Genomic DNA, 27597 nt, shown 5'->3' with positions numbered 1-27597 from the left:
TGATCCAGAAGTCACAATTCAATATAAGTCTATGAGAGTCAGAATGACGCCAGAATGAGACTCTCATCCTGGTGAATAAGAAGTTGTGGTCACTAGATCGCGGGTGGCACTGGAGCTGTGCCGGGAAGAGCTGAAGACAGCGGCTGGTAATTATATCACTAGGGTCAGGGAACTTAGATTAGTAGCACCACTCCGGTGCTGAAATAAAAAAAAAACTGAAAAAAAAACGCTGGAGTGGTGCTTTAAAGACAGACTCTCACTACATCTGACATATCCATTTCACTAAATATTGCATTTCCCATGAAATAGCGTTTCTAGAGCATGTTTTCTGTGGGGGGAGGGGGGGTTTACCATATTGTGCCATTTCTCTATTTTAACTCCTAAAAATTTATAAAGTATTGACTACTGGGCGCAACCTGCAACCTCATGAAAAAGTGGTCCATTACAATAATCATACAGATCTTTATTTATAGAGCACCAACTTTAAAACAAAGCTACCATTGATTTCATTCAATTATGTGCTTTATTCCATAGATCATAGCGTACAATCAAGAGGTGATACGTTTTGGCTTCTATTCCGAAGCCGTTTTGAAATGAGCAGGGGATAGTTGTGGACAAAACGTTTATTCAGCGGATAGCTACGTTTCAAGTTGTAACATACACATGAATGTTCAAGGGTTTTCATTAAATTCATTAAATAAAGATTATTTCTTTATTAAGGGTTTTCATTAAGGGGAGAGCAGAAAAAGCCTCTTGCAGATACATCTGGCAACGACTTATCTGCTGGGAAAACAAAAGGATTGGGCAACTAAAATTTATACTGCCCAATTCATATCTCCAAGATGATGATGGGGCCCCAATATGCATATACATCAGAATCTGCAGGTTTGGCAGGCTTTAGTGTAACACATATTGGAGCTTTCATTGTCTGGATAAAACAAACCCCTAAACCACCCAGTGTTATTGTATGATTGATTATTGGGGTGTTTGGGGTAATGGGTTATACAAGTAAACAAATTTTACAGAATGCCAATGTATTCCCATCTGCATAAATTTTTCTACTGTTTGAGATGTAGCAGGAGATTTGTCAAAACTGGTGCAAAGGAGAAGAGGACTATTTTGTGGAGTAGCTTTTGACCAAATCAAATTCCTTCTTACATTTCCCAATGACATGTCAATGCTTAACTCTGATTGGCTGCCATAAGTATCATCTCCCCCTGTCTTTGCACACTGCTGTCAATCAAGAAGTCAAAAAAATTAGTAAGTAATGGAACAAATTGTCATCAATAAAACCATTTTAGTCTCCGTAGACATAATGCTAAAAAGTAATCGATATTTACGATCACTAAATACTATCCTTATACCTACTGGCAAGCAACCTCTCTTAGAATAGAAAACCCTATCCTCACGATAATGTGATTGCTGCGGGTCCGGCTCCTGACACTGCAGTTGTAACCATCAGAGAGCACTTACATAGTGGGACCAAACCAGGAAGATGCTTCTGCACTAGAACGACATACAGGTGCTTCTCAAAAAATTAGACTATCATCAAAAAGTTACATTCATTTCAGTTCTTCAATAAAAAAAAAAGTAAAACTCATTATATAGAGTCATTACAAACAGAGTGATCTATTTCAAGTGTTTATTTCTGTTAATGTTGATGATTATGGCTTACAGCCAATGAAAACCCAAAAATCATTATCTCAGTAAATTTTGAATACTTTGCCTGAAAAAATGATTTTAAAATCTGAAATGTTGGCCTACTGAAATGTATGTTCAGTAAATGCACTCAGTACTTGGTCTGGGCTCCTTTTGCATCAGTTACTTCATCAATGCAGCGTGGCATGGAGGTAATCAGCCTGTGGCACTGCTGAGGTGTTATGGAAGCCCAGGTTGCTTTGATAGAAGCCTTCAACTCGTCTGCATTGTTGGATCTGGTGTCTCTCATCTTCCTCTTGACAATACCCCACAGATTCTCTATGGGGTTAAGGTCAGGCGAGTTTGCTGGCCAATCAAGCACAGTGATACTGTTGTTTTTAAACTAGTTATTGGTACTTTTGGCAGTGTGGACAGGTGCCAAGTCCTGCTGGAGATTGAAATTTCCATCTCCAAAAAGCTTGTCGGCATAGGGAAGCATGAACTGCTCTAATATTTCCTGGTAGACGGCTGTGCTGACTTTGTTCTTGGTAAAACACAGTGGACCTACACCAGCAGATGACATGGCTCTCCAAACCATTACAGATTGTGAAAACTTCACACTAGACCTCAAGCATCTGGGACTGTGTGCCTCTCCACTCTTCCTCCAGACAACACCTTGGACCACTGAGCAACAATCCAGTTCTTTTTCTCCTTGGCCCAGGTAAGAAGCTTCTGGCATTGTCTATCGGTCATGAGTGGCTAGACACAAGGGATGCGACACTTGTAGCCCATGTCCTGGATACGTCTGTGTGTGGTGGCTCTTGAAGTAATGACTCCAGCACCAGTCCACTCCTTGTGAATCTCCCCAAAATTTTTCAATTGCCTTTTCTTAACAATCCTTTCAAGGCTGCAGTTATTCCGGTTGCTTGTGCACCTTTTTCTACCACACTTTTTCCTTCCACTCAACTTTCCATTAATATGCTTGGATACAGCACTCTGAACAGCCAGATTCTTTAGCAATGACCTTTTGTGGCTTACCCTCCTTGTGGAGTGTGTCAATGACTGCCTTCCGGACATCTGTCAAGTCAGGAGTCTTCCCCATGATTGTGGAGCCTAATGAAACAGACTAAGGCATCTTTTTAAATGCTTTGGAAGCCTTTGCAGGTGTTTTTTTTTAATTTTTCTAATTTACTGAGATAATGACTTTTGGGTTTTCATTGGCTGTAAGCCATAATCATCAACATTAACAGAAATAAACACTTGAAATAGATCAGTCTGTTTGTAATGACTCTATATAATATATGAGTTTCACTTTTTGTATTGAAGAATTGAAATAAATTACCGTAAACTTTTGGATAATATTATAATTTAGTGAGAAGCACCTGTATAACTGGGGTTGTCTTGCACACTAGATTATGTTAAAGGGGTTTTCTGGGCCCACAGAATATTAAAGCATTGTTAAGTTTATCAGAAATGATGAACATTCATAATCTACTTGCTGCTACAATTCTGCTCTGTCCTTGTGGTGATGTGACCTCCAGTTAGTTACTTCTTGCTACAGTCTGTGCATAGTACAGAGCAGAGATTTCCTGGCTGTGCTTTGAACCACTCAGCCAGCAACTCAGCAGTGAACTCTGAAGTCTGATGTCATGGCTGTGATCTGCAAGTTTAGAGTGACTGGGAATGTGCACAGGAAGGGAGGAAGAGCTGGAAGACACAGACATTGTGGAATCCACACAAAACGAACCGTATTTTGAAAAACTATATTCCCTCCCAAACTTGGGAGGAAATCTGGGGTGCGTCTTATAGTCGTGGAGGTGGCGGTTAAGCAGGGGTCACAGAAGGCATGAGCAGGATCGCCAGAAAGCTGGCAATGGCAGGAGTGGGGTGATGCTGTGGGCCCTGGGCTGGGAAGAGGGGGGTGTCCCGGTGGTGTGAAGAAAGAGAGGCGGGATCGGAGTCTTTTAGGAAAATGGTGCCAGTGTTGACCCATGCACAGATTTAGATCTTAGCTCAATGACAAGCCGAGATCTCAATCTGTGAACGCGCCACCTCCGGCGCCATTTTACTGAAGACAACTACAACGTGAATGGGCGCAAGCGCCGCCCGCAGTTAGAACTGTGCCAAAGTGAAATTTAAAACAGTAACAAGATACTGACACTAGAGGCAGCCGAGGAGCCAGAGCAGAGTCAAAGACCCTACCCAAAATTCCCCTCCACAGCCCCAAACAACCAGGCTATGGATTTTTACAGTGAAGGTACCTATTTAACCAGTAGGACAGCACTTTTATGCCCATAAATTTAGTTTAACATGCCTGATCCTGAAGACAGGTTCAAAAATGCTTTTCCCCCAACCTAGGTGCGTCTAATGATCCAAAAAATACTGTAATCTTATCTTGTGACTTGGCCATAGGGGGCAGTGCTAGATTAAATTAGAGTAAATTAATATATTATATGACTCACTGCTCCACTACAGTACTTCTAAAACCGCCAGTGACAGCAGAAGAGGGTCAAAAAGTGGAGTGGGAGGAATGTCAGCAAGGAGAAACTATGCAAGGAACAATTTATCTATCTTGAGACTGTATAAGAGTCTCTAGAGGGTGCTTTGTAACTGGAGCAGACGAGCACTGAGAATGGGAGTGTGCGAGATGGGGACAGGTAGATCACTGCCTTTTGGGAAATATAATCTAAAGACTCAGAGGGAGAGCTGGCAGGATGTTAATGACGTAAATAAACCCCAAAAATGACTGCAGTGGGCTGAAGAGGAGCTAAAAAATAAAAATAAATGTAACAGGGGAGTGAACTCATATGTCACTCACTACAAAGCCCTGTATATGCATCACAAGTCCATTAAAAGTTCAATAAGATGTGGTCCCATTTGGTCTCCAACAGAAGAATAGTTCAGTAATATAGAAAGTTTCACTTATAAAAATTGTAAAAGAAACTGAACCTCTAAATAAAAAAAGGAAGGGGAGATTCTTTCTTTCAATAAAGCAGGGGTGGGAAATCTGAGGCCCCAAAGGCCATTTAAGGCCCTCGATGACCTTTTATCAGGCCCCCGGGCAGACTCTCAGGAACAGCATTCTTGGACAGGGAGAAGTATTTTGATTACAACCAGCTCATTAATTTCTTCTTGCTCTGTTAGCACACACACAGTGTTCACTACTGACCACTGAAGGGCATGCAATGAAAGATTACGTCCTGGCACCAGTGCCAGAGTCGGGATCTACTTTGTGGGCGGAGTTTGTACGGCCCCCGAGGGATGGTATAAATATCCAAATGACCCTTGGCAGAAAAAAAAAAAAAGATTCCCCACCCCTGGAATAAAGGGAGAGTTGTACAAATAACTCATAGGCACTGAGTTCCAATATAACATAAAGGTAAACGTTTACCATACTATCCCTTTGCTGCCAAGAAATCTATGATCAAGTTATTTTAGCAATGTTTGTACAATTTAAAAATGTAGAGTATTGTTGTACTTGCATTTCTTTTTATTATATTTGTGTTTTTTTTATTTTATTTCAGTTGCTATTAGTGTTAAAATAACAAAACTTAAAAAAAAAAAAAAAAAGGGAGAGTCGGGGACTCATTAAATGACGGCCTGATTGTTTTCAGTTGTGTTTTGTGTGTCTAGGCAACGACTCATTGATCGGTGGGGTGGGAGTCTCAACGCTTGGACTTGGTACAATGGTGAATTTTAATCCCTGACAAGGAACTTTTATCCCTGTTAAGGTACCTTCACACTGAGCGACTTTAGAACGATAACGATAGCGATCCGTGACGTTGCAGCATCCTGGATAGCGATATCGTTGTGTTTGACACGCAGCAGCGATCAGGATCCTGCTGTGAGATCGCTGGTCGGAGCTAGAAGGCCAGAACTTTATTTCGTCGCTGGATCACCCGTGTGTGACGCCGATCCAGCGATGTGTTCACTTGTAACCAGGGTAAACATCAGGTTACTAAGCGCAGGGCCGCGTTTAGTAACCCGATGTTTACCCTGGTTACCTAAAAAAAACAAACACTACATACTTACATTCCGGTGTCTGTCGCGTCCCTCGCCGTCAGCTTCCCGCACTGACTGTGAGGGCCGGCCGTAAAGCAGAGCACAGCGGTGACGCCGGCCGGCGCTCACAGTCAGTGCGGGAAGCTGACGGCGAGGGACGCGACAGACACCGGAATGTAAGTATGTAGTGTTTTTTTTTTTAGGTAACCAGGGTAAACATCAGGTTACTAAGCGCGGCCCTGCGCTTAGTAACCCGATGTTTACCGTGGTTACCCGGGGACCTCGGCATCGTTGGTCACTGGAGAGCTGTCTGTTGTCTATATCGCTGCAGCGTCGCAGCGGTACCCTTAGGCCGGGGTCACACTAGAGAGTAATATGTAATAAAATCAACGCATTGCACACGGACCAATGTTTCTCTATGGGGCAGCTTCCATCAGCCGTATATTTCTCGGCCGTATTTTACGGGCTGACAAAATCGTAGCATGTTTCGTTTGTCAGCGTATTGCGCAAAAAAATCCGCCAATGAAAGTCTATGGGGGTGAGGAAAATATGGATTACACATGGACCAGGTGTGTGACTTGCGAGAAATACGCACCGGTGTTCTATAGAAAAGCCGGCAATTCAGTGCGGTGTACAGTAAAATCACACTGACAGGGTAGAACAGATGAAAGTAATGTCTACACATAGTATAGGTATATATATATATATATATATATATATATATATATATATATATATATATATATATATATATTTATTTTTTTTCTAATTTTGGTTATAGACATTACCACAATGAATTTTAAATAAAACAATTCAGATGCAGTTGAAGTTCAGACTTTCAGCTTTCATTTGAGGGTATCCACATTAAAATTGGATGAAGGGTTTAGGAGTTTCAGCTCCTTAACATGTGCCACCCTGTTTTTAAAGGGACCAAAAGTAATTGGACAGATTCAATAATTTTAAATAAAATGTTCATTTTTAGTACTTGTTGGCAATGACTGCCTGAAGTCTTGAACTCATGGACATCACCAGACTGTGTTTCCTCCTTTTTGATGCTCTGCCAGGCCTTCACTGCGGTGGTTTTCAGGTGCTGTTTGTTTGTGGGCCTTTCTGTCTGAAGTTTAGTCTCTAACAAGTGAAATGCATGCTCAATTGGGTTGAGATCAGGTGACTGACTTGGCCATTCAAGAATATTCCACTTCTTTGCTTTAATAAACTCCTGGGTTGCTTTGGCTTTATGTTTTGGGTCATTGTCCATCTGTAGTATGAAACGACGACCAATCAGTTTTGCTTCATTTGGCTGAATCTGAGCACACAGTATGGCTCTGAAGACCTCAGAATTCATTCGGCTGCTTCTGTCCTGTGTCACATCATCAATAAACACTAGTGACCCAGTGCCACTGGCAGCCATGTATGCCCAAGCCATCACACTGCCTCCGCCGTGTTTTACAGATGATGTGGTATGCTTCGGATCTTGAGCTGTACTACACCTTTGCCATACTTTTTTCTTTCCATCATTCTGGTAGAGGTTGATCTTGGTTTCATCTGTCCAAAGAATGTTCTTGCAGAACTGTGCTGGCTTTTTTAGATGTTTTTTAGCAAAGTCCAGTCTAGCCATTTTATTCTTGATGCTTATGAGTGGCTTGCACCGTGCAGTGAACCCTCTGTATTTACTTTCATGCAGTCTTCTCTTTATGGTAGATTTGGATGTTGATACGCCGACCTCCTGGAGAGTGTTGTTCACTTGGTTGGCTGTTGTGAAGGGGTTTCTCTTCACCATGGAGATTATTCTGTGATCATCCACCACTGTTGTCTTCCGTGGGCACCCAGGTCTTTTTGCATTGATGAGTTCACCAGTGCTTTCTTTCTCAGGATGTACCAGACTGTAGATTTTGCCACTCCTAATATTGTAGCAATTTCTCGGATGGTTTTTTTCTGTTTTCGCAGCTTAAGGATGGCTTGTTTCACCTGCGTGGAGAGCTCCTTTGACCGCATGTTTACTTCACAGCAAAACCTTCCAAATGCAAGCACCACACCTCAAATCAACTCCAGGCCTTTTTATCTGCTTAATTGAGAACGACATAATGAAGGGATTGCCCACACCTGTCCATGAAATAGCCTTGGAGTCAATTGTCCAATTACTTTTGGTCCCTTTAAAAACAGGGTGGCACCTGTTAAGGAGCTGAAACTCCTAAACCCTTCATCCAATTTTAATGTGGATACCCTCAAATGAAAGCTGAAAGTCTGAACTTCAACTGCATCTGAATTGTGGTAATGTCTATTCCCAAAATATATATATACTAGATGGTGGCCCGATTCTAACGCATCGGGTATACTAGAATATGCAAGTCCACGTAGTATATTGCCCAGCCACGTAGTATATTGCCCAGCCACGTAGTATATTACCCAGCCACGTAGTATATTGCCCAGTCATGTAGTATATTGCCCAGCCACGTAATATATTGCACAGCGACGGAGTATACAGCACAGAGCCATGTAGTATACAGACTTAAAATAAAAAATAAACATATACTCACCCTCCGTTGAATTCCTAGCCCTGTGCGCGGTGCACGCGGCAGCTTCCGGTCCCAGGGTTGGTATGGGCGCAGGACCTGTGATGACGTCGCGGTCACATGACCGTGACGTCATGGCAGGTCCTTGTCGCATACCATCCTTGCCACCGGAACCTGCCGCTTGCATGGAGCGGTCACCGGAGCGTCGCGAGGAGCGGGAAAGGCGCCGGAAGGTGAGTATATGATGATTTTTTATTTTTTTAATTATTTTTAACATTAGATCTTTTTACTATTGAGGCTGCATAGGCAGCCTCAATAGTAAAAAAGTTGGTCACACAGGGTTAATAGCAGCGTTAATGGAGGCTCCTGGCTGTAAATTTATTTAACCCCTTCAGATGGATTTACATCGTGGGACATGACAGTACGGCGAACAGGTATGGGATATTGTTGCTTTTTTATTTTCCTTTTTTTCAGAAGACGAGGGTCATCAGTTGGATTGAGCGCGCAATAAAGATATTAAAACCCCATGTGTTTATTTATTTCATTAAAATACTTTATTCATAATGTGTGTTTATTTTTAAACCTTTATTACTATTGGATTAATAATGGAGAGGTGTTTTAATGACACCTCTCCATTATTAACCAGGCTTAATGTCACCTTACATTAGCAAGGTGACATTAACCCCTTATTACCCCATATCCCACCGCTACACGGGAGTGGGAAGAGAGAGGCTAATTGCCAGAATAGGCGCATCTTACAGATGTGCCTTTTCTGAGGTGGCTGGGGACAGATGTTTTTAGCCAGGGGGGGGCCAATAACCATGGTCCCTCTCTAGGCTATTAATATCTGCCCTCAGTCACTGGCTTTCCCACTCTGGCAGAGAAAATTGCACGGTAGAACACGCCAGTTTTTTTCCGTGTTTTAACCCTGTATTTTAACACCTAGAGCTCCCAAATTTTGCACACACAAACTACTAACATTATTAGTGAGGAATATCTAAACTATAACGGATATGAAATGGTTTACTGTATGTAAACCATGTCTCATATCCTGTCGGGTTTGGGAAGGAGATAACAAAAGCCAGCAATTGAATTACTGGCTTTTCTGCTATCTAGCCCTGTATGAAAAATATATCTATATATATAATCGTCTAAGGGGCACTTCCGTTTGTGTGTCTGTCTGTTTGTCACGGAAATCCCGTGTCGCTGTTTGGTCGCGGCCTGCCTGCCGCGACCAATTAGCGACGGGCACAGTCCGGCCGCGAATTCACCCCTTCATACTATGTCAGTGCCCCCTCCATACTTCCCTCCAGTCAGCACTCACAGGGTTAATGGCTGCGTTACACCGCGTTATGCTGCGGTGTAATGCAGTCCGTTAACGCTTCTATTAACTCTGTGTGTCCAACTTTTTACTATTGATGCTGCCTATGCAGCATGAATAGTAAAAAGATCTAATGTTAAAATAAAAAAAATAAAAAAATCATTATATACTCACCTTCCGATGCCTTTCCCGCTCCTCGTGACGCTCCGGGCCATGCATTGCGGTCTCGCGAGATGATGACGTAGCAGTCTCGCGAGACCGCTATCTCATCATCTCACGAGACCGCAATGCATTCTTGGCCCCAGAGCGTCGCGAGGAGCATCGCTATATGCCTCGCCTGGATACGGGGGCCGAAGGAAGGTTAGTATTTAACTATTTTTTATTTTAATTCTTTTTTTAACAGGGATATGGTGCCCACATTGCTATATACTACGTGGGCTGTGTTATATACTACGTGGGCTGTGCTATACACTGCGTGGGCTGTGCTATATACTACGTGGGCTGTGCTATATACTACGTGGGCTGTGCTATACACTGCGTGGGCTGTGCTATATACTGCGTGGGCTGTGTTATACACTGCGTGAGCTGTGCTATATACTGCGTTACCGCTGCTATATACTACGTGGGCTGTGCTATATACTACGTGGGCTGCGCTATATACTACGTGGGCCGTGCTATATACTACGTGGGCCGTGCTATATACTACGTGGGCCGTGCTATACACTACGTGGGCTGTGTTATACACTACGTGGGCTGTGCTATATACTGCGTGGGCTGTGTTATATACTACGTGGGCTATTATATACTGTGTGGGCTGTGCTATATACTGCGTGGGCTGTGCTATACACTGCGTGGGCTGTGCTATACACTGAGTGGGCTGTGCTATATACTACATGACTGTGCTATATACTACATGGCTGTGCTATATACTACATGGCTGTGCTATATGCTACGTGGGCTGTGTTATATGCTACGTGGGCTGTGGTATATTTCTCTGCTGTATCTGTGCATCATGAATCGTGGTATGTGTTAAAGAGGGGGCCCACAGACTCTTTCGCCCGGGGCCCTCAAAACCTGGAGCCGGCCCTAGCTTCACTGATTGTTCGCGGCCGGCCGGGCGTGACCAATCAGCGACAAGTGCAGTCCGGCCGCGAATTGGTGCGGAATTTGAACCACGCTTCCTTAATTGATCGCGCCCGGCCGGCCGAATCCTGTGTATAAATTGCATTATTCTGAAAACTTCATAAATAAACTACATACATATTCTAGAATACCCGATGCGTTAGAATCAGGCCAACATCTGATAGATAGATAGATAGATAGATAGATAGATAGATAGATATTGTATATATGTTTTCACGAATATTTGAGCCCATGGATCCATTCTATGTCCATTTTGCAATCTGGCAAAAAAATCTCGCCATACGGATGACACACGGGTAATTTTTGGAGGAAAAAAAAAATTGCATCCGCAAATTGAATACGGATCACTGTTCAGGAACTTTTCTGCGTATCTCGGCTGTAAAAAATGGACAGTATTTTGATACGTTAGGTGTGACCCAGGCCTTAGAATGGAGCAGCAGTGCACATGCCCAACCACTGCTCCATTCATGCTCTATGGATCTCCTGAAAAAAACTCCCTGCTGTCAAACCCAGACTGCTCAATAAAGTTATCATCTAAAATGACAATAGGTGATAACGTTTTTTTTCACTGGAGAACCTCTTGAAATAGCAAACTGCTAATTTAGTACAAGATATATACACTCTTCACCCAAGCTACACACTAAACACTAAGGGGTTCATTCATTATTGTTTTTGTGCTTTTTCCCCTCCCGAAAAATGCTTCTCCTTGGTGTAATCAGTTCAGCACTATGGCCATAGTTTTAGTTATCCAAGTGTTTAATCCTAATCATTTGTAACTTTTTGAAATGTAACAACACAAAAAAGACGACTGAGGGGCGATCTAATAACCATGTATAAGTATATAAGGGGACAATACAAATATCTCGCTGAGGATCTGTTTATACCAAGGAAGGTGACGGGCACAAGGGGGCATTCTTTGCGTCTGGAGGAGAGAAGGTTTTTCCACCAACATAGAAGAGGATTCTTTACTGTTAGGGCAGTGAGAATCTGGAATTGCTTGCCTGAGGAGGTGGTGATGGCGAACTCAGTCGAGGGGTTCAAGAGAGGCCTGGATGTCTTCCTGGAGCAGAACAATATTGTATCATACAATTATTAGGTTCTGTAGAAGGACGTAGATCTGGGGATTTATTATGATGGAATATAGGCTGAACTGGATGGACAAATGTCTTTTTTCGGCCTTACTAACTATGTTACTATGTATTGTTTGTGCAATTGTACTCTAGTACCCTAGTGGAGTACAAAAACATTTATTTTATTCTAAAAAGGTGTAAAATAGCCAAAAAGAATAAGTATTTTTTTTCATCTGCATTGTGTGCCCCTTTTCAATGAAATTGGCACATAATCCAACAGTGTAAAAACAAGCCAAAAAAAATTATTTAAAACAAACTTGTCAACGGTTTTGGCCAATATAAGATACGGCTACTGCCTTTCAGGGCTGATATGCAGCATTCTATAATGCTGTAGATAAGCCCCCGATCCGACCTGCAAGATAAGAAAAATATGTTTTATTATACTCACCTGCAGGGCGGTCCGGTCCGATGGGTGTCTTCTTGTAATGTCGCCCTCCTGTTGCTTCACAGGCTCCCCGGCATCGCACTCCTGCGCAGGCGCACTTCTCTATCCTGTTGAAGGCAGAGCAAAGTACTGCAGTGCGCAGGCATCGGGAAAAGTCAGAGAGGCCCGGTGCCCGCGCACTGCAGTACTTTACCGGACCGCGCTGCAGGTGAGTATAATAAAACATATTTTTGTTATCTTCCAGGCTGGACCGGGGCTTATGTACAGCATTACAGAATTCTGTAGATAAGCCCTGAAAGGCAGTGGCCGCATCTTATAATCGGCCAAAACAGCTGACAGGTTCCCTTTAACCCCTTCATGACCCAGCCTATTTTGACCTTAATGACCTGGCCGTTTTTTGCAATTCTGACCAGTGTCCCTTTATGAGGTAATAACTCAGGAACGCTTCAACGGATCCTAGCGGTTCTGAGACTGTTTTTTCGTGACATATTGGGCTTCATGTTAGTGGTAAATTTAGGTCAATAAATTATGCGTTTATTTGTGATAAAAACGGAAATTTGGCGAAAATTTTGAAAACCACAACCCTAACCACAACCCTAATTCCAACCCTAACTCTAAGGCTATGTGCCCACGTTGCGGATTCGTGTGAGATTTTTCAGCATAATTTTTGAAAAATCCGCGGGTAAAAGGCACTGCGTTTTACCTGCGGATTTACTGTGGATTTCCAGTGTTTTTTGTGCGGATTTCACCTGCGGATTCCTATTGAGGAACAGGTGTAAAATGCTGCGGAATCCGCACAAAGAATTGACATGCTGCGGAAAATACAACGCAGCGTTTCCGCGTGGTATTTTCCGCACCATGGGCACAGCGGATTTGGTTTTCCATATGTTTACATGGTACTGTAAACCTGATGGAAAACTGCTGCGGATCCGCAGCCAAATCCACACCGTGTGCACATGGCCTAATTCTAAAGGTATGTGCACACGCTGCGGAAAATGCTGCGGATCCACAGCAGTTTCCCATGAGTTTACAGTTCAATGTAAACCTATGGAAAACAAAAATCGCTGTACACATGCTGCAGAAAAACTGCACGGAAACGCAGCGGTTTACATTCCGCAGCATGTCGCTTCTTTCTGCGGATTCCACAGCGGTTTTACAACTGCTCCAATAGAAAATCGCAGTTGTAAAACTGCAGTGAAATGCGCAGAAAAACCGCGGTAAGGGTATGTTCACACGTTCAGGATTTCCATCCTTTTTTTTTCAGGACAGTTTTTTTTAAAAAACTGCAGCTCTTGGCAGAAAACGCAGGTCCTTTTTTTGGTCCTTTTTTTGTCCTTTTTTGATGCGTTTTTTGATGCGTTTTTTTATCCTTTTTTTATGCAGTTTTCTATACAGAGACTGTGTGTTTCCTAGGAAGCTTTTTAGGGCTAAAATGGCTGAAAATACCCTAACCCTACCCCTAACCTTAACCCTACCCCTAACCCTACCCCTAACCCTACCCCTAACCCTACCCCTAACCCTATTCTAACCTTAGTGAAAAAAAAAAAAAAAATTCTTAATTTTTTTATTGTCCCTACCAATGGGGGTGACAAAGTGGGGGGGGGGTGTCATTTACTATTTTTTTATTTTGATCACTGAGATAGGTTATATCTCAGTGATCAAAATGCACTTTGGAGCGAATCTGCCGGCCGGCAGATTCGGCGGGCGCACTGCGCATGCGCCCGCCATTTTTCAAGATGGCGGCGCCCAGGGAGAAGACGGCCGGACGGACACCGGGACGCCGGGTAAGTATAAGGGGGGGAGATTAGGGCACGGGGGGGGCATCGGAGCACTGGGGGGGGGCATCGGAGCACAGGGGGGGGCATCGGAGCACGGGGGGGCAGCCACACTCCGCCCACGCACTTCCGCCCGCTCCCCCGCACTTCCTGCTGCAGCGGTTCTGCACATCAAATCGCAGTAAAACCCGCAGATATATTTTTGATCTGCGGGTTTTACTGCGATTTTGACCTCACAATGGAGGTCTATGGGTGCAGAACCGCTGCGGTTCAGGAAAAAGAAGTGACATGCTCCTTTTTTGCCGCAGCTATTCTGCGCGGCTTTTTAAACGAAATTACGGATCATGTGCACAGCAGTGACTGTTTTCCATAGGGTTACATTGTTATGTACCCTGCATGGAAAACAGCTGCGGAACCGCAGCGGCAAAACCGCTGCGGTTCCGCAGTAAAAAACGCACTGTGTGAACATGGCCTAAATCTGCCATGGTTTAGCACTGCGGATTTATCAAATCCGCAGCGGAAAATTCCGCAGAGGACCAGAATACGTGTGCACATACCGAAACCCTAACCCTACCCCTAACCCTAACCCTAGTTCTTACCCCAACCTTAGTGGAAGAAAAAAAAAATATCTTTATTTCATTATTGTCCCTACCTATGGGGGTGACAAAGGGGGGGGGGGTCATTCAGTATTTTTTTTATTTTGATCACTGCGATAGGTTTTATCGCAGTGATCAAAATGCAGATTCGACGGATCATGCGCCCGCCATTTTGGAAGATGGCGGCGCCCAGGAAAGAAGACAAACGGACCACGGGAGGCTCGGTAAGTATGATGGGGTGGGGGGAAAACGATAAGATCATCCCTACCTGGGACTACTGTAGTAGGAAGCAAAAGTATAAACATGACCCCAAAAAAATAAGAACACATTTTCAATATTCAGGTAATCAGTAGAAATGTAAAAAAAATTGGTTTTTCTTCATCTTTGGATTCAAATATTAGAAGTAATGAGCAGAATCTCTATCTCATGAGGGAAATCATTCTAATTGGCAGATCAGTCTGGCACAAGGACGCACTGATAGAACAGCACTCACGGATTTTTCGTAGTTTCCCACGACAAGATGCACACGTCTCGCGCAACAGCTGGTACTTGATTGCCAGGTTGGCTTTTCCCGTCTCCAGACGTGGGCGAAGGGACAAGTTTTTCTGAGCAAGCTCAAAGTTAGAGGCCAAAGAGGTTCTTCTCTCCTCCTGAAGAGACTGCGCCTACGGGAGAAAGACAGAGATGTGGTAACAGACACAGAGCGCAGAAGCACAAAACTGAAATGAGATGAAATAAGCTTCTCGGTACATGAAGAACGACGTTTAAATATTTGGTAACTGCAACAATTTTAAGAACTGAGACCATGGAGAATTTTTTATGATTTTTTTTACTGTTTTTACCACTACTGATTACCATGGAGCACTCGTCTTAAGATGCACAAACACATTAGAGTTAGTCAAACCAACAGATTTCAGTGAGCAAGTCTGACGTGTCTGGTGGTCTCCTGGTTATCCCCTTGTGCCATTAAAAGTCCATTTGAGGACTTGTGGGAGGGAGAGCTTAATGGGCATTTGGCTGAGCAATATTGGAAGTGTATGGGCACCTTCAGGGTCAATTTGGTCACTGACATAGGACAGAGGGACCGCCGGGTGACTGATGGTCTGGAGAAATGTCAATCACGCATGTCAAATTTCGCACTGCTGATTCCATTGTTCTCCCAGAGATAAGCAGCTGGGCAACATGTTAGTTGGCGGCCTTCTCACCGTCTCACTGAAAACACACACACATGCTTGACTAAACGAGCACTCCTGTGTATGGGAGAGTATTGTGTGACTGACAGCTGTCTAATATGTATGGTCAGCTTTATTTCCAACTATGGAAGAGTCCACAGGATAGGTGATACTTTGCTGACCACTGGGGCCTACCTGATGATGTCAAGAGAGGTTGTCTGAAATGCTGCATTCTATTAGATCAGTGGCCATATTCCATTTATTGGACTGCCGGAGTTAAGCAAGTACAGTCTCTGGATGTCCCACGGACAGGGGCTGCACATAATAAAGCCTTGTTCTCTGACTCGATGGTAGTTCCAGTGATCAACAAGAAAAAATGTGATAGGCAGAGTTGGTGCCATTCAATTCCTGCCCAGCGGCCAGGTCAGTGATCTGTGGCCACTACACATGGGCCCTGAGAAATGCCTCCTACCCCAGTATCCACGGCTCTTCGCTCTTCTTTTGGTTAGCCTGCATGATGAGACATCACTAGGTGTGGCAAATCAATTTGCCCCAACTCAATTGAAATGTGATGACTTGCGAAGATTGAAATAATCCTTTAAGTTTTTGATCTTTCATGAAACCCTTTATCAATATGAATGCCTGCTACTGTATATGTACACCAGAGGCCTAACTAGGTAAGAACTGTCAGTCCTGGTTGTCATAAGGCTGAGAGGAAGAAACAGGCCACACTGCCTTGTCCAGGCCATTTAGATACAGGAATAGGGAGTACTTGCCAACCCTCCCAGAAGTTCGGGAAGGTACATGTGATTCCCACAAAAATAGAGACCTACCGAATGCCACACAAAACTCCCACGAGGCAGAACTTATTTGCATTACCATGAAGCTGACACCTGGCATCCAGATTCACATTCAGGGCCAGGATCAGGAAAGAGTGACTACCACATTGAGCTCGACATTGACAAAATTATTATTATTGTTCTCAGTATGATATTACACATTTATAGCAAAGCACCATAAACATTTGTATGAAATCCTACTTTAGCTTAAGGCTTTGTATATATTTTTGACAATTAATGTGACCATTCTGCTTTTAGACACATCTGGGGACATCTCAGGTGCCATATAGTCAATGCATCAAGACGTTGGCAGCGGTCACTCATGTTTCTTGGACTGTTTTCCAATGATGTCCTTATACATTCTCATTGCAGACCACCAAAAAAGTCATGTTAGCCTTTACATTAATGTGGCCAACTTTACTGCCTGCAATATTTTGTTTATAGTCATCTCCTGGAGATCCAAACTGGGGCTAGATTTCTAAGTGCCAAGTGTTCCCCCTTCATTAATGAGTCTCTGGTCTGTGATGCCAATTACATTTAGGGATTTGAAATATTGTGAATCGATTTGCAGGGTCTGGTCCATCGGCCACGTCAGTGATATGTGATCGCTGGACAGGAGTCCTGAGAACCGCGTCCTACCTCAAGACATCTGCAGCTCTTCTTTCAATTTGATGGCCAAGCCGGCAAATAAAAAAAAAAAGATCGGCGGATGCTGTCAGGTTGGAAGAGGTTTTCAGGGCTCCTGTCCAGCGATCACATATCACTGATGTGGACGATGCTCCAGGTCATGACTGATTTGCACCAACTCTCCTATGGATATTTTAAAAGGAAGGGGAAAAAAATTGATAGTAAACTAAAATTCAATTTCCACATTTAGGCTGGGGCTACACAGCAACTTTGGCCACCACACATTGACTAACAAACACAAGTCACACAGCCAAAAATTGCAGTATGCTGCTGCTATATCGCAGCATGATGCAAGTGAATAGGTTCACACTGACTCGCAAGGTGTTGTAATCGTAACAAGTGACAAAAAGTTGGATCTAGTTGGATATTTTGTGACTTGCTTATTGCGGTACTTTGTGGGTCCAATGTGACCCCATTTACATGCAATATTCTGTAATGTAGTAATGACAGAGCGATCGTTAACCGTACGCCACAGTAAAAAAAATCGTCGCTGAGCCCCATCCTTGCACATAACTGTAATGATATTGTAGTTCTGAATCGGTATAGTCACAAGTGGAGATTCACTACGATTTATCCAACTGTAAAATCCATTTCATAGATCAGCATGCAAATGATTTCTGCAAGACCCATCCACGTGAACTTGGAGTCTTAGAAACTTCTGCAACCAAGCAGACATGGGTGAACATACCCTTACCGATAGGGCAGAGATTATATCAGGATCTGTTTAAAAGTTCCGTGACAGATTGTGCCGAAAATATGGGACAAACCAGCACATCACTTATTTGACCTACGAGAGACTATTGCTCCATTGCTGGGGTCCGACATGTAAACAGAATGACGCCGAGGTGAACACAGGCTAAGAATTACAAAATTGTATTTTACCACTTGGCATCTTAAGGAAACTGTAGGGTTCCTAATAAGCAGTTGAAGGATCAGATCAACCACAATATCGTGTCTAGACAGCGGTCACACTTTGTATATATTTTTCCTTTTTTTTATTAAAAACTGATTCTGACGAGACTGCCATTATATGCTGAAGTGCCTCAGTCATGATCACATTCTTTATAGGATTTATCACAGTGGGTTGGTGTTTTTTTTTATTGAGGTCAAGGTGACGGACGGACAAAACTAATGTAAATATGATATTAGTTTAGATAATTTGCATATTCATAAAAATACATATCTATTTTTCTGGATTATCTCAATGAGAATAACTGTTTAACTCCATATCAGCATGGGTTTATGAGAAATCGCTCCTGTCAAACCAATCTAATCAGTTTTTATGAAGAGGTAAGCTATAGACTGGACCACGGTGAGTCATTGGACGTGGTATATCTCGATTTTTCCAAAGCGTTTGATACCGTGCCGCACAAGAGGTTGGTACACAAAATGAGAATGCTTGGTCTGGGGGAAAATGTGTGTAAATGGGTTAGTAACTGGCTTAGTGATAGAAAGCAGAGGGTGGTTATAAATGGTATAGTCTCTAACTGGGTCGCTGTGACCAGTGGGGTACCGCAGGGGTCAGTATTGGGACCTGTTCTCTTCAACATATTCATTAATGATCTGGTAGAAGGTTTACACAGTAAAATATCGATATTTGCAGATGATACAAAACTATGTAAAGCAGTTAATACAAGAGAAGATAGTATTCTGCTACAGATGGATCTGGATAAGTTGGAAACTTGGGCTGAAAGGTGGCAGATGAGGTTTAACAATGATAAATGTAAGGTTATACACATGGGAAGAGGGAATCAATATCACCATTACACACTGAACGGGAAACCACTGGGTAAATCTGACAGGGAGAAGGACTTGGGGATCCTAGTTAATGATAAACTTACCTGGAGCAGCCAGTGCCAGGCAGCAGCTGCCAAGGCAAACAGGATCATGGGGTGCATTAAAAGAGGTCTGGATACACATGATGAGAGCATTATACTGCCTCTGTACAAATCCCTAGTTAGACCGCACATGGAGTACTGTGTCCAGTTTTGGGCACCGGTGCTCAGGAAGGATATAATGGAACTAGAGAGAGTACAAAGGAGGGCAACAAAATTAATAAAGGGGATGGGAGAACTACAATACCCAGATAGATTAGCGAAATTAGGATTATTTAGTCTAGAAAAAAGACGACTGAGGGGCGATCTAATAACCATGTATAAGTATATAAGGGGACAATACAAATATCTCGCTGAGGATCTGTTTATACCAAGGAAGGTGACGGGCACAAGGGGGCATTCTTTGCGTCTGGAGGAGAGAAGGTTTTTCCACCAACATAGAAGAGGATTCTTTACTGTTAGGGCAGTGAGAATCTGGAATTGCTTGCCTGAGGAGGTGGTGATGGTGAACTCAGTCGAGGGGTTCAAGAGAGGCCTGGATGTCTTCCTGGAGCAGAACAATATTGTATCATACAATTATTAGGTTCTGTAGAAGGACGTAGATCTGGGTATTTATTATGATGGAATATAGGCTGAACTGGATGGACAAATGTCTTTTTTCGGCCTTACTAACTATGTTACTATGTTACTATGTTATGCTCTTTTCCTGCCACCGAATATGTCATGTGTGTTCCCAAGATCCAGGAAACTTTCCCTAAAGAAGTAAATTTCATCCCAAGGTCCAGAAAACATTCCCTACAGAAGTAAATACCATCCTAAGGTCCAGGAAACATTCCCTACAGAAGTAAATCTCATTACAAAGTCCAGGAAACATTCCCTACAGAAGTAAATCTCATTCCAAGGTCCAGGAAACATTCCCTACAGAAGTAAATCTCATTCCAAGGTCCAGGAAACATTCCCTACAGAAGTAAATCTCATCCCAAGGTCCAGGAAACATTCCCTACAGAAGTAAATCTCATCCCAAGGTCCAGGAAACATTCCCTACAGAAGTAAATCTCATCCCAAGGTCCAGGAAACATTCCCTACAGAAGTAAATCTCATCCCAAGGTCCAGGAAACATTCCCCACAGAAGTAAATCTCACCCCAAGGTCCGAGAAACATTCACTACAGAAGTAAATCTCATCATAGGGTCCAGGAAACATTCCCTACAGAAGTAAATCTCACCGCAAGGTCCAGTAAACATTCCCTACAGAAGTAAATCTCATCCCAAGGTCCAGGAAACATTCCCTACAGAAGTAAATCTCATCCCAAGGTCCAGGAAACATTCCCTACAGAAGTAAATCTCATCCCAAGGTCCAGTAAACATTCCCTACAGAAGTAAATCTCATCCCAAGGTCCAGGAAACATTCCCTACAGAAGTAAATCTCATCCCAAGGTCCAGGAAACATTCCCTACAGAAGTAAATCTCATCCCAAGGTCCAGGAAACATTCCCCACAGAAGTAAATCTCACCCCAAGGTCCGAGAAACATTCACTACAGAAGTAAATCTCATCATAGGGTCCAGGAAACATTCCCTACAGAAGTAAATCTCATCCCAAGGTCCAGGAAACATTCCCTACAGAAGTAAATCTCATCCCAAGGTCCAGGAAACATTCCCTACAGAAGTAAATCTCATCCCAAGGTCCAGGAAACATTCCCTACAGAAGTAAATCTCATCCCAAGGTCCAGGAAACATTCCCTACAGAAGTATATCTCATCCCAAGGTCCAGGAAACATTCCCTACAGAAGTAAATCTCATCCCAAGGTCCAGGAAACATTCCCCACAGAAGTAAATCTCACCCCAAGGTCCGAGAAACATTCACTACAGAAGTAAATCTCATCATAGGGTCCAGGAAACATTCCCTACAGAAGTAAATCTCATCCCAAGGTCCAGGAAACATTCCCTACAGAAGTAAATCTCATCCCAAGGTCCAGGAAACATTCCCTACAGAAGTAAATCTCATCCCAAGGTCCAGTAAACATTCCCTACAGAAGTAAATCTCATCCCAAGGTCCAGGAAACATTCCCTACAGAAGTAAATCTCATCCCAAGGTCCAGGAAACATTCCCCACAGAAGTAAATCTCACCCCAAGGTCCGAGAAACATTCACTACAGAAGTAAATCTCATCATAGGGTCCAGGAAACATTCCCTACAGAAGTAAATCTCACCGCAAGGTCCAGTAAACATTCCCTACAGAAGTAAATCTCACCCCAAGGTCCAAGAAACATTCCCTACAGAAGTAAATCTCATTCTAAGTTCCAGGAAACATTCCCTACAGAAGTAAATCTCACCCCAAGGTCCAGGAAACATTCCCTACAGAAGTAAATCTCATTCTAAGTTCCAGGAAACATTCCCTACAGAAGTAAATCTCATCCCAAGGTCCAGGAAACATTCCCTACAGAAGTAAATCTCATCCCAAGGTCCAGGAAACATTCCCTACAGAAGTAAATCTCATCCTAAGGTCCAGGAAACATTCCCCACAGAAGTAAATCTCACCCCAAGGTCCAGGAAACATTCCCTACAGAAGTAAATCTCATTCTAAGTTCCAGGAAACATTCCCTACAGAAGTAAATCTCATCCCAAGGTCCAGGAAACATTCCCTAAAGAAGTAAATCTCATTATAAAGTCCAGGAAACATTCCCTACAGAAGTAAATCTCAATCCAAGGTCCAGGAAACATTCCCTACAGAAGTAAATCTCATTCTAAGTTCCAGTAAACATTCCTTACAGAAGTAAATCTCACCCCAAGGTCCAGTAAACATTCCCTACAGAAGTAAATCTCACCCCAAGGTCCAGTAAACATTCCCTACAGAAGTACATCTCACCCCAAGGTCCAGTAAACATTCCCTACAGAAGTAAATCTCACCCCAAGGTCCAATAAACATTCCCTACAGAAGTAAATCTCACCCCAAGGTCCAGTAAACATTCCCTACAGAAGTAAATCTCACCCCAAGGTCCAAGAAACATTCCCTACAGAAGTAAATCCGTACGGAATTTTCCAGTCACGTGGGGCGGTCACTTGATCACTAACGTCACGCAGGTCCTAGACGCGCCGCTCACACTGCTCGCACCGTCGCCGGACCAAGACGGAGGCTCACCGCCCCCTGCTGGAACCTGACACACGGAGATAGCTGCCACCGGCCGGGGCAGCTCTCTGGCATCACACTCTCTGAATACTTTACACGTGCTACCTAGTGCCTCTGAAAATCCTCTCAAACCGGGAGATGATCTACTTCTACTTCTCAAGGTATTGACTACTATATGATTTTATGCGATAGTTCCAGTAGGAGACCGTAGTGTCCAATATTTGGCTACAGCATTTGTTTTTCTATCTGGGCATCGATTATTAACTGATATCTATGCACTAAACTATTGACTGTATACGTAATGTGGAAGGCATCCACATACATATCTAGGTCTTGTTACCAAATATTATATATGGTCCTTTTTCAATCTACTCTGGCAGATTCAGTTGTTATTTTAAACCTAGGGTATACAAGCACGGATTTTTCTATAACGTTGTTGTCCAGTAAACATTCCCTACAGAAGTAAATCTCATTCTAAGTTCCAGGAAACATTCCCTACAGAAGTAAATCTCATTCTAAGTTCCAGGAAACATTCCCTACAGAAGTAAATCTCATTCCAAGGTCCAGGAAACATTCCCTACAGAAGTAAATCTCATCCCAAGGTCCAGGAAACATTCCCTAAAGAAGTAAATCTCATTATAAAGTCCAGGAAACATTCCCTACAGAAGTAAATCTCAATCCAAGGTCCAGGAAACATTCCCTACAGAAGTAAATCTCATTCCAAGGTCCAGGAAACATTCCCTACAGAAGTAAATCTCACCCCAAGGTCCAGTAAGCATTCCCTACAGAAGTAAATCTCATCCCAAGGTCCAAGAAACATTCCCTACAGAAGTAAATCTCACCCCAAGGTCCGAGAAACATTCCCTACAGAAGTAAATCTCATCCCAAGGTCCGAGAAACATTCACTACAGAAGTAAATCTCATCATAGGGTCCAGGAAACATTCCCTACAGAAGTAAATCTCACCACAAGGTCCAGGAAACATTCCCTACAGAAGTAAATCTCACCCCAAGGTCTGAGAAACATTCACTACAGAAGTAAATCTCACCCCAAGGTCCGAGAAACATTCACTACAGAAGTAAATCTCATCCTAGCGTCCAGGAAACATTCCCTACAGAAGTAAATCTCACCCCAAGGTCCAGTAAACATTCCCTACAGAAGTAAATCTCATTCTAGGGTCCAGGAAACATTCCCTACAGAAGTAAATCTCACTACAAGGTCCAGTAAACATTCCCTACAGAAGTAAATCTCACCCCAAGGTCCAAGAAACATTCCCTACAGAAGTAAATCTCACCCCAAGGTCCAAGAAACATTCCCTACAGAAGTAAATCTCACCGCAAGGTCCAGGAAACATTCTCTACAGAAGTAAGTCTCACCCCAAGGTCCAGTAAACATTCCCTACAGAAGTAAATCTCACCCCAAGGTCCAAGAAACATTCCCTACAGAAGTACGGTAAATCTCATTCCAAGGTCCAGGAAACATTCCCTACAGAAGTAAATCTCACCCCAAGATCCAGTAAACATTCCCTACAGAAGTAAATATCATTCCAAGGTCCAGGAAACATTCCCTACAGAAGTAAATCTCACCCCAAGGTCCAGGAAACATTCCCTACAGAAGTAAATCTCACCCCAAGGTCCAGGAAACATTCCCTACAGAAGTAAATATCATTCCAAGGTCCAGGAAACATTCCCTACAGAAGTAAATCTCACCCCAAGATCCAGTAAACATTCCCTACAGAAGTAAATATCATTCCAAGGTCCAGGAAACATTCCCTACAGAAGTAAATCTCACCCCAAGGTCCAGGAAACATTCCCTACAGAAGTAAATCTCACCCCAAGGTCCAGGAAACATTCCCTACAGAAGTAAATCTCATCCCAAGGTCCAGGAAACATTCCCTACAGAAGTAAATCTCATCCCAAGGTCCAGGAAACATTCCCTACAGAAGTAAATCTCACCCCAAGGTCCAGGAAACATTCCCTACAGAAGTAAATCTCACCCCAAGGTCCAGGAAACATTCCTTTAAGTAAGTCTCATCCCGGTGGAAAACATTTAGAGCCCTGACAAGTGTTCCCGTACTGGGACGTTACCTGTAAAGGGACAGAGATGGTAAACATTTCTTGGAGGATAGTCTGAACTGCTCCTATTGCTGTAAGCACCATTCACATTGCTGCACCTAGTGCCAGTGTTTATCAGCAGAACACAGAGTAACATGATAGGAACACGTGGAAGACAGACCGCTGCCAAATTGCCATTGTTTAGAACCCCAGACTGATCTTATGGTCACTTGTCGTCAATGATTATTGTGATGTCTATGGCTGGAAGACAAATCGCACAAGGCACAGTGCAGGAATACACAGACATAAAAGACACAAGTGAAGGGTGACGCGTGTAACACACCAAACACGGGGAAGAGAGGGAACACGGAGGACAGAAATGAGGAGGAGAGAAAGGGGAACAAAGGAAAGATGTAAGGGGAGGGAGACGTAAAGAATAGACAAAAAGAGCCAGCCTGAGAGCCGAGCTCCCCGATACAAAGCATGTCCCCATGGGCCGCCAGAGGGCCAGCACTGCGTGTAGGGGACGTGATCCAGCACATAGATGTACACAAAGAACGCTACAGGTTCACAGAGCTACAGGCAGAGAGCAGACTGTGGGTGGTACAGGCCTAGTCTGTGCCCATACAGATAAACATGGGCAGAGAGCCGGGCACCAGCCAGACAAGGTGTGGAGAGCCCCTCATCTTCAGGATGGCAGGCCCTGGCAGTAATAGCACATGCATGGCACATCCTCCAGCTGTCTACACCCAGTCTATTTACTAACAAGCCAATGGCCGGGCACAGATGTGGGCACAATGTCTGCTGCTCATCCGCTGCCTGCTCCTCAGAACAATGAAAATGCAGTGATTGCAGGTAATCATCATTCCTGCATGGAGAACACAGGGCCTAGAGCAGGCAGCCAGCCCCGCCATCTGCCCCAGCCCGGCCCGCACCTCCTGCTGGGGGCTGTGGAGGAGCGGGCGGCTGCACGGGGTGACGGGCCGGGGAGGCTCAACAGGCAGGGTGTGCAGGTGATGGACGGACATAGCAGCACACAGCTGCCTGCACACAGCTGCCTGCACACAGCAGCCCACTACCTGCTCGCTCAGGCGGACGATGCGCTGCAGTTTGCCCTCGTCCTGCAGAAGCTGCCGGAGCTGCTCGGTGCTCAGCACCCCGAATCGGTCCGATGGGCTAGAGCCGCCGCCGCTGCTGCCGGCCTCCGGGGAAGGATCAGTACGGGCGGCGGGCTTCGAGCTGCCTGGCTCCGAGGACAGGTGGGGGCGGGTGACCCCCGGCTTGGCGTTATCGTGCTCCGGGGACGGATGGGAGCGGCTCCCCGGGTTCATGCTGCCGGGCTCCGGGTCCACTCTCAATCCCGCGGTCCCCGCAGTCTGCAGCGGGGGGCGCAATACCCGGAGCGGCCACCAGAGGGCGCCCGGAGTCTTCTCTATGTGTCCAGCTCGCAGTGTAATAGCTGCCGCCTGGAGCTGTGTCTGCCTATACACAGAGCTAAATATACCCCAGCCCTGCACAGAAATAAATATATATATCCAGGCACCTTCCTGTGTGTCACATGTGCGCAGCAGTGCCCGCTCATAGGCACTCACCGCTCTCTACATAGCAACTAGCTGGCCTGGGAACTTCACTGGGAGAGCTGAGCACAATGTGAGGGATTCCCCTCTGCCAGCCATCCATTGTTCACAGACAGCAATGGTGCCGGTCACTTGTAGGATCCGAGCAAAGTCCACGATTATTATAGTTCTGGGGAGCAAACACAGCGACTATGACCTGGATTATAATAACAAAGTAGAACATTAAAATCCAGCAAAAATCGCAAAGCTGAAATATGTCCCCCAAATAAAAAAAATCACTTGGAATAAAAATTAAAAAAACGTAAAGTTGTAATCCAGCTGAAACCGATATCTCTGGCGGTTCCATTAAAGGGGTTGTCCGGTCTAAGATGACAAGTTTGCAATCCCTCTATGTGACGGCAGACCTGCGATTCCTCACCGTGTACAATGCTCGCTGTGAGGATTCTCCAGTGTCAGCACGTACACTGCTCCCCGTGAGGATTCTCCGGTGTCAGCACGTACACTGCTCGCTGTGAGGATTCTCCAGTGTCAGCACGTACACTGCTCGCTGTGAGGATTCTCCGGTGTCAGCACGTACACTGCTCGCTGTGAGGATTCTCCGGTGTCAGCACGTACACTGCTCGTTGTGAGGATTCTCTGGTGTCAGCACGTACACTGCTCGCTGTGAGGATTCTCTGGTGTCAGCATACACAGTGCTCCCTGAGAGGATTCTCTGGTGTCAGCACATACACTGCTCGCTATGAGCATTCTCTGGTGTCAGCGTGCACAGTGCTCGCTGTGAGGATTCTCCAGTGTCAGCACGTACACTGCTCGCTGTGAGGATTCTCCAGTGTCAGCACGTACACTGCTCCCCGTGAGGATTCTCCAGTGTCAGCACGTACACTGCTCGCTGTGAGGATTCTCCGGTGTCAGCACGTACACTGCTCGCTGTGAGGATTCTCTGGTGTCAGCATGTACACTGCTCGCTGTGAGGATTCTCCGGTGTCAGCACGTACACTGCTCGCTGTGAGGATTCTCCGGTGTCAGCACGTACACTGCTCGCTGTGCGGATTCTCCGGTGTCAGCATGTACACTGCTCGCTGTGAGGATTCTCCGGTGTCAGCACGTACACTGCTCGCTGTGAGGATTCTCCGGTGTCAGCACGTACACTGCTCGCTGTGAGGATTCTCCGGTGTCAGCACGTACACTGCTCGCTGTGAGGATTCTCCGGTGTCAGCACGTACACTGCTACCTGTGAGGATTCTCTGGTGTCAGCACGTACACTGCTCGCTGTGAGGATTCTCCGGTGTCAGAACGTACACTGCTCACTGTGAGAATTCTCCGGTGTCAATGCAGCGCCCCAGAGACCTGGTCGTTGCAGTATGGCGCTCTGCCGCTAAGGGGAGCAGCGGTACGTCTGATGGCACTAAGGCGTTCTCCTGACCAGGTATCACCAGAACACATTACACTTCACACTCCGGCCACTAGGGGGAGAAAAAGGCTTTATTTATTGGGTCATTCCTCACACTGGTAAAACTAGGGGCTGGGGAGGAAGTTAGTCAGAAGCTGACTGGGTTGGAACCAGGCAACATCCCGTGGCAGGGGGTGTTACAGGGAGAAGGCACAGGGGGGTCCCTGTCAGGCGTGGGAACCTGGCAGGTGCCTAGCGAACAGAACGTGACGGAACCGCGCCTGCACACCATGCGGCGGTATCCTAAGAAAGAGACACGAAGGGAAGGATATTGTGGAACCGTGTAAACGAGATCAAGCACAAAGGAGAGCCAGTAAGAGTCGTGCCGAGAGAGAGAAAGGCAACATCTTACTGAG

The 27597-nt window shown here is 44.6% G+C and overlaps 1 protein-coding gene across 1 annotated transcript in view; it reads right to left on the bottom strand.

Moving 5' to 3' along the window:
* VPS37D (VPS37D subunit of ESCRT-I) overlaps positions 1-25670 on the bottom strand; it is a 33225-nt gene extending 7555 nt beyond the window's left edge. Inside the window, exons 1-2 of the mRNA XM_069761398.1 lie at positions 25294-25670; positions 14997-15168 (exon numbers count right to left, since the gene is read on the bottom strand). Of these exons, the coding sequence (XP_069617499.1) occupies positions 14997-15168; positions 25294-25545 (424 nt within the window). The 5' untranslated portion in view covers positions 25546-25670. The remainder of the gene's footprint in view (positions 1-14996; positions 15169-25293) is intronic.
* Between the last annotated feature and the right edge of the window lie 1927 nt (positions 25671-27597).

The sequence above is a fragment of the Ranitomeya imitator genome, chromosome 3, assembly GCF_032444005.1.
Source record: "Ranitomeya imitator isolate aRanImi1 chromosome 3, aRanImi1.pri, whole genome shotgun sequence".
NCBI lineage: Eukaryota > Metazoa > Chordata > Amphibia > Anura > Dendrobatidae > Ranitomeya > Ranitomeya imitator.
The sequence above is the reverse complement of the archived record's forward strand: the minus strand, read 5'-3'. Positions and strand labels throughout refer to the sequence as shown.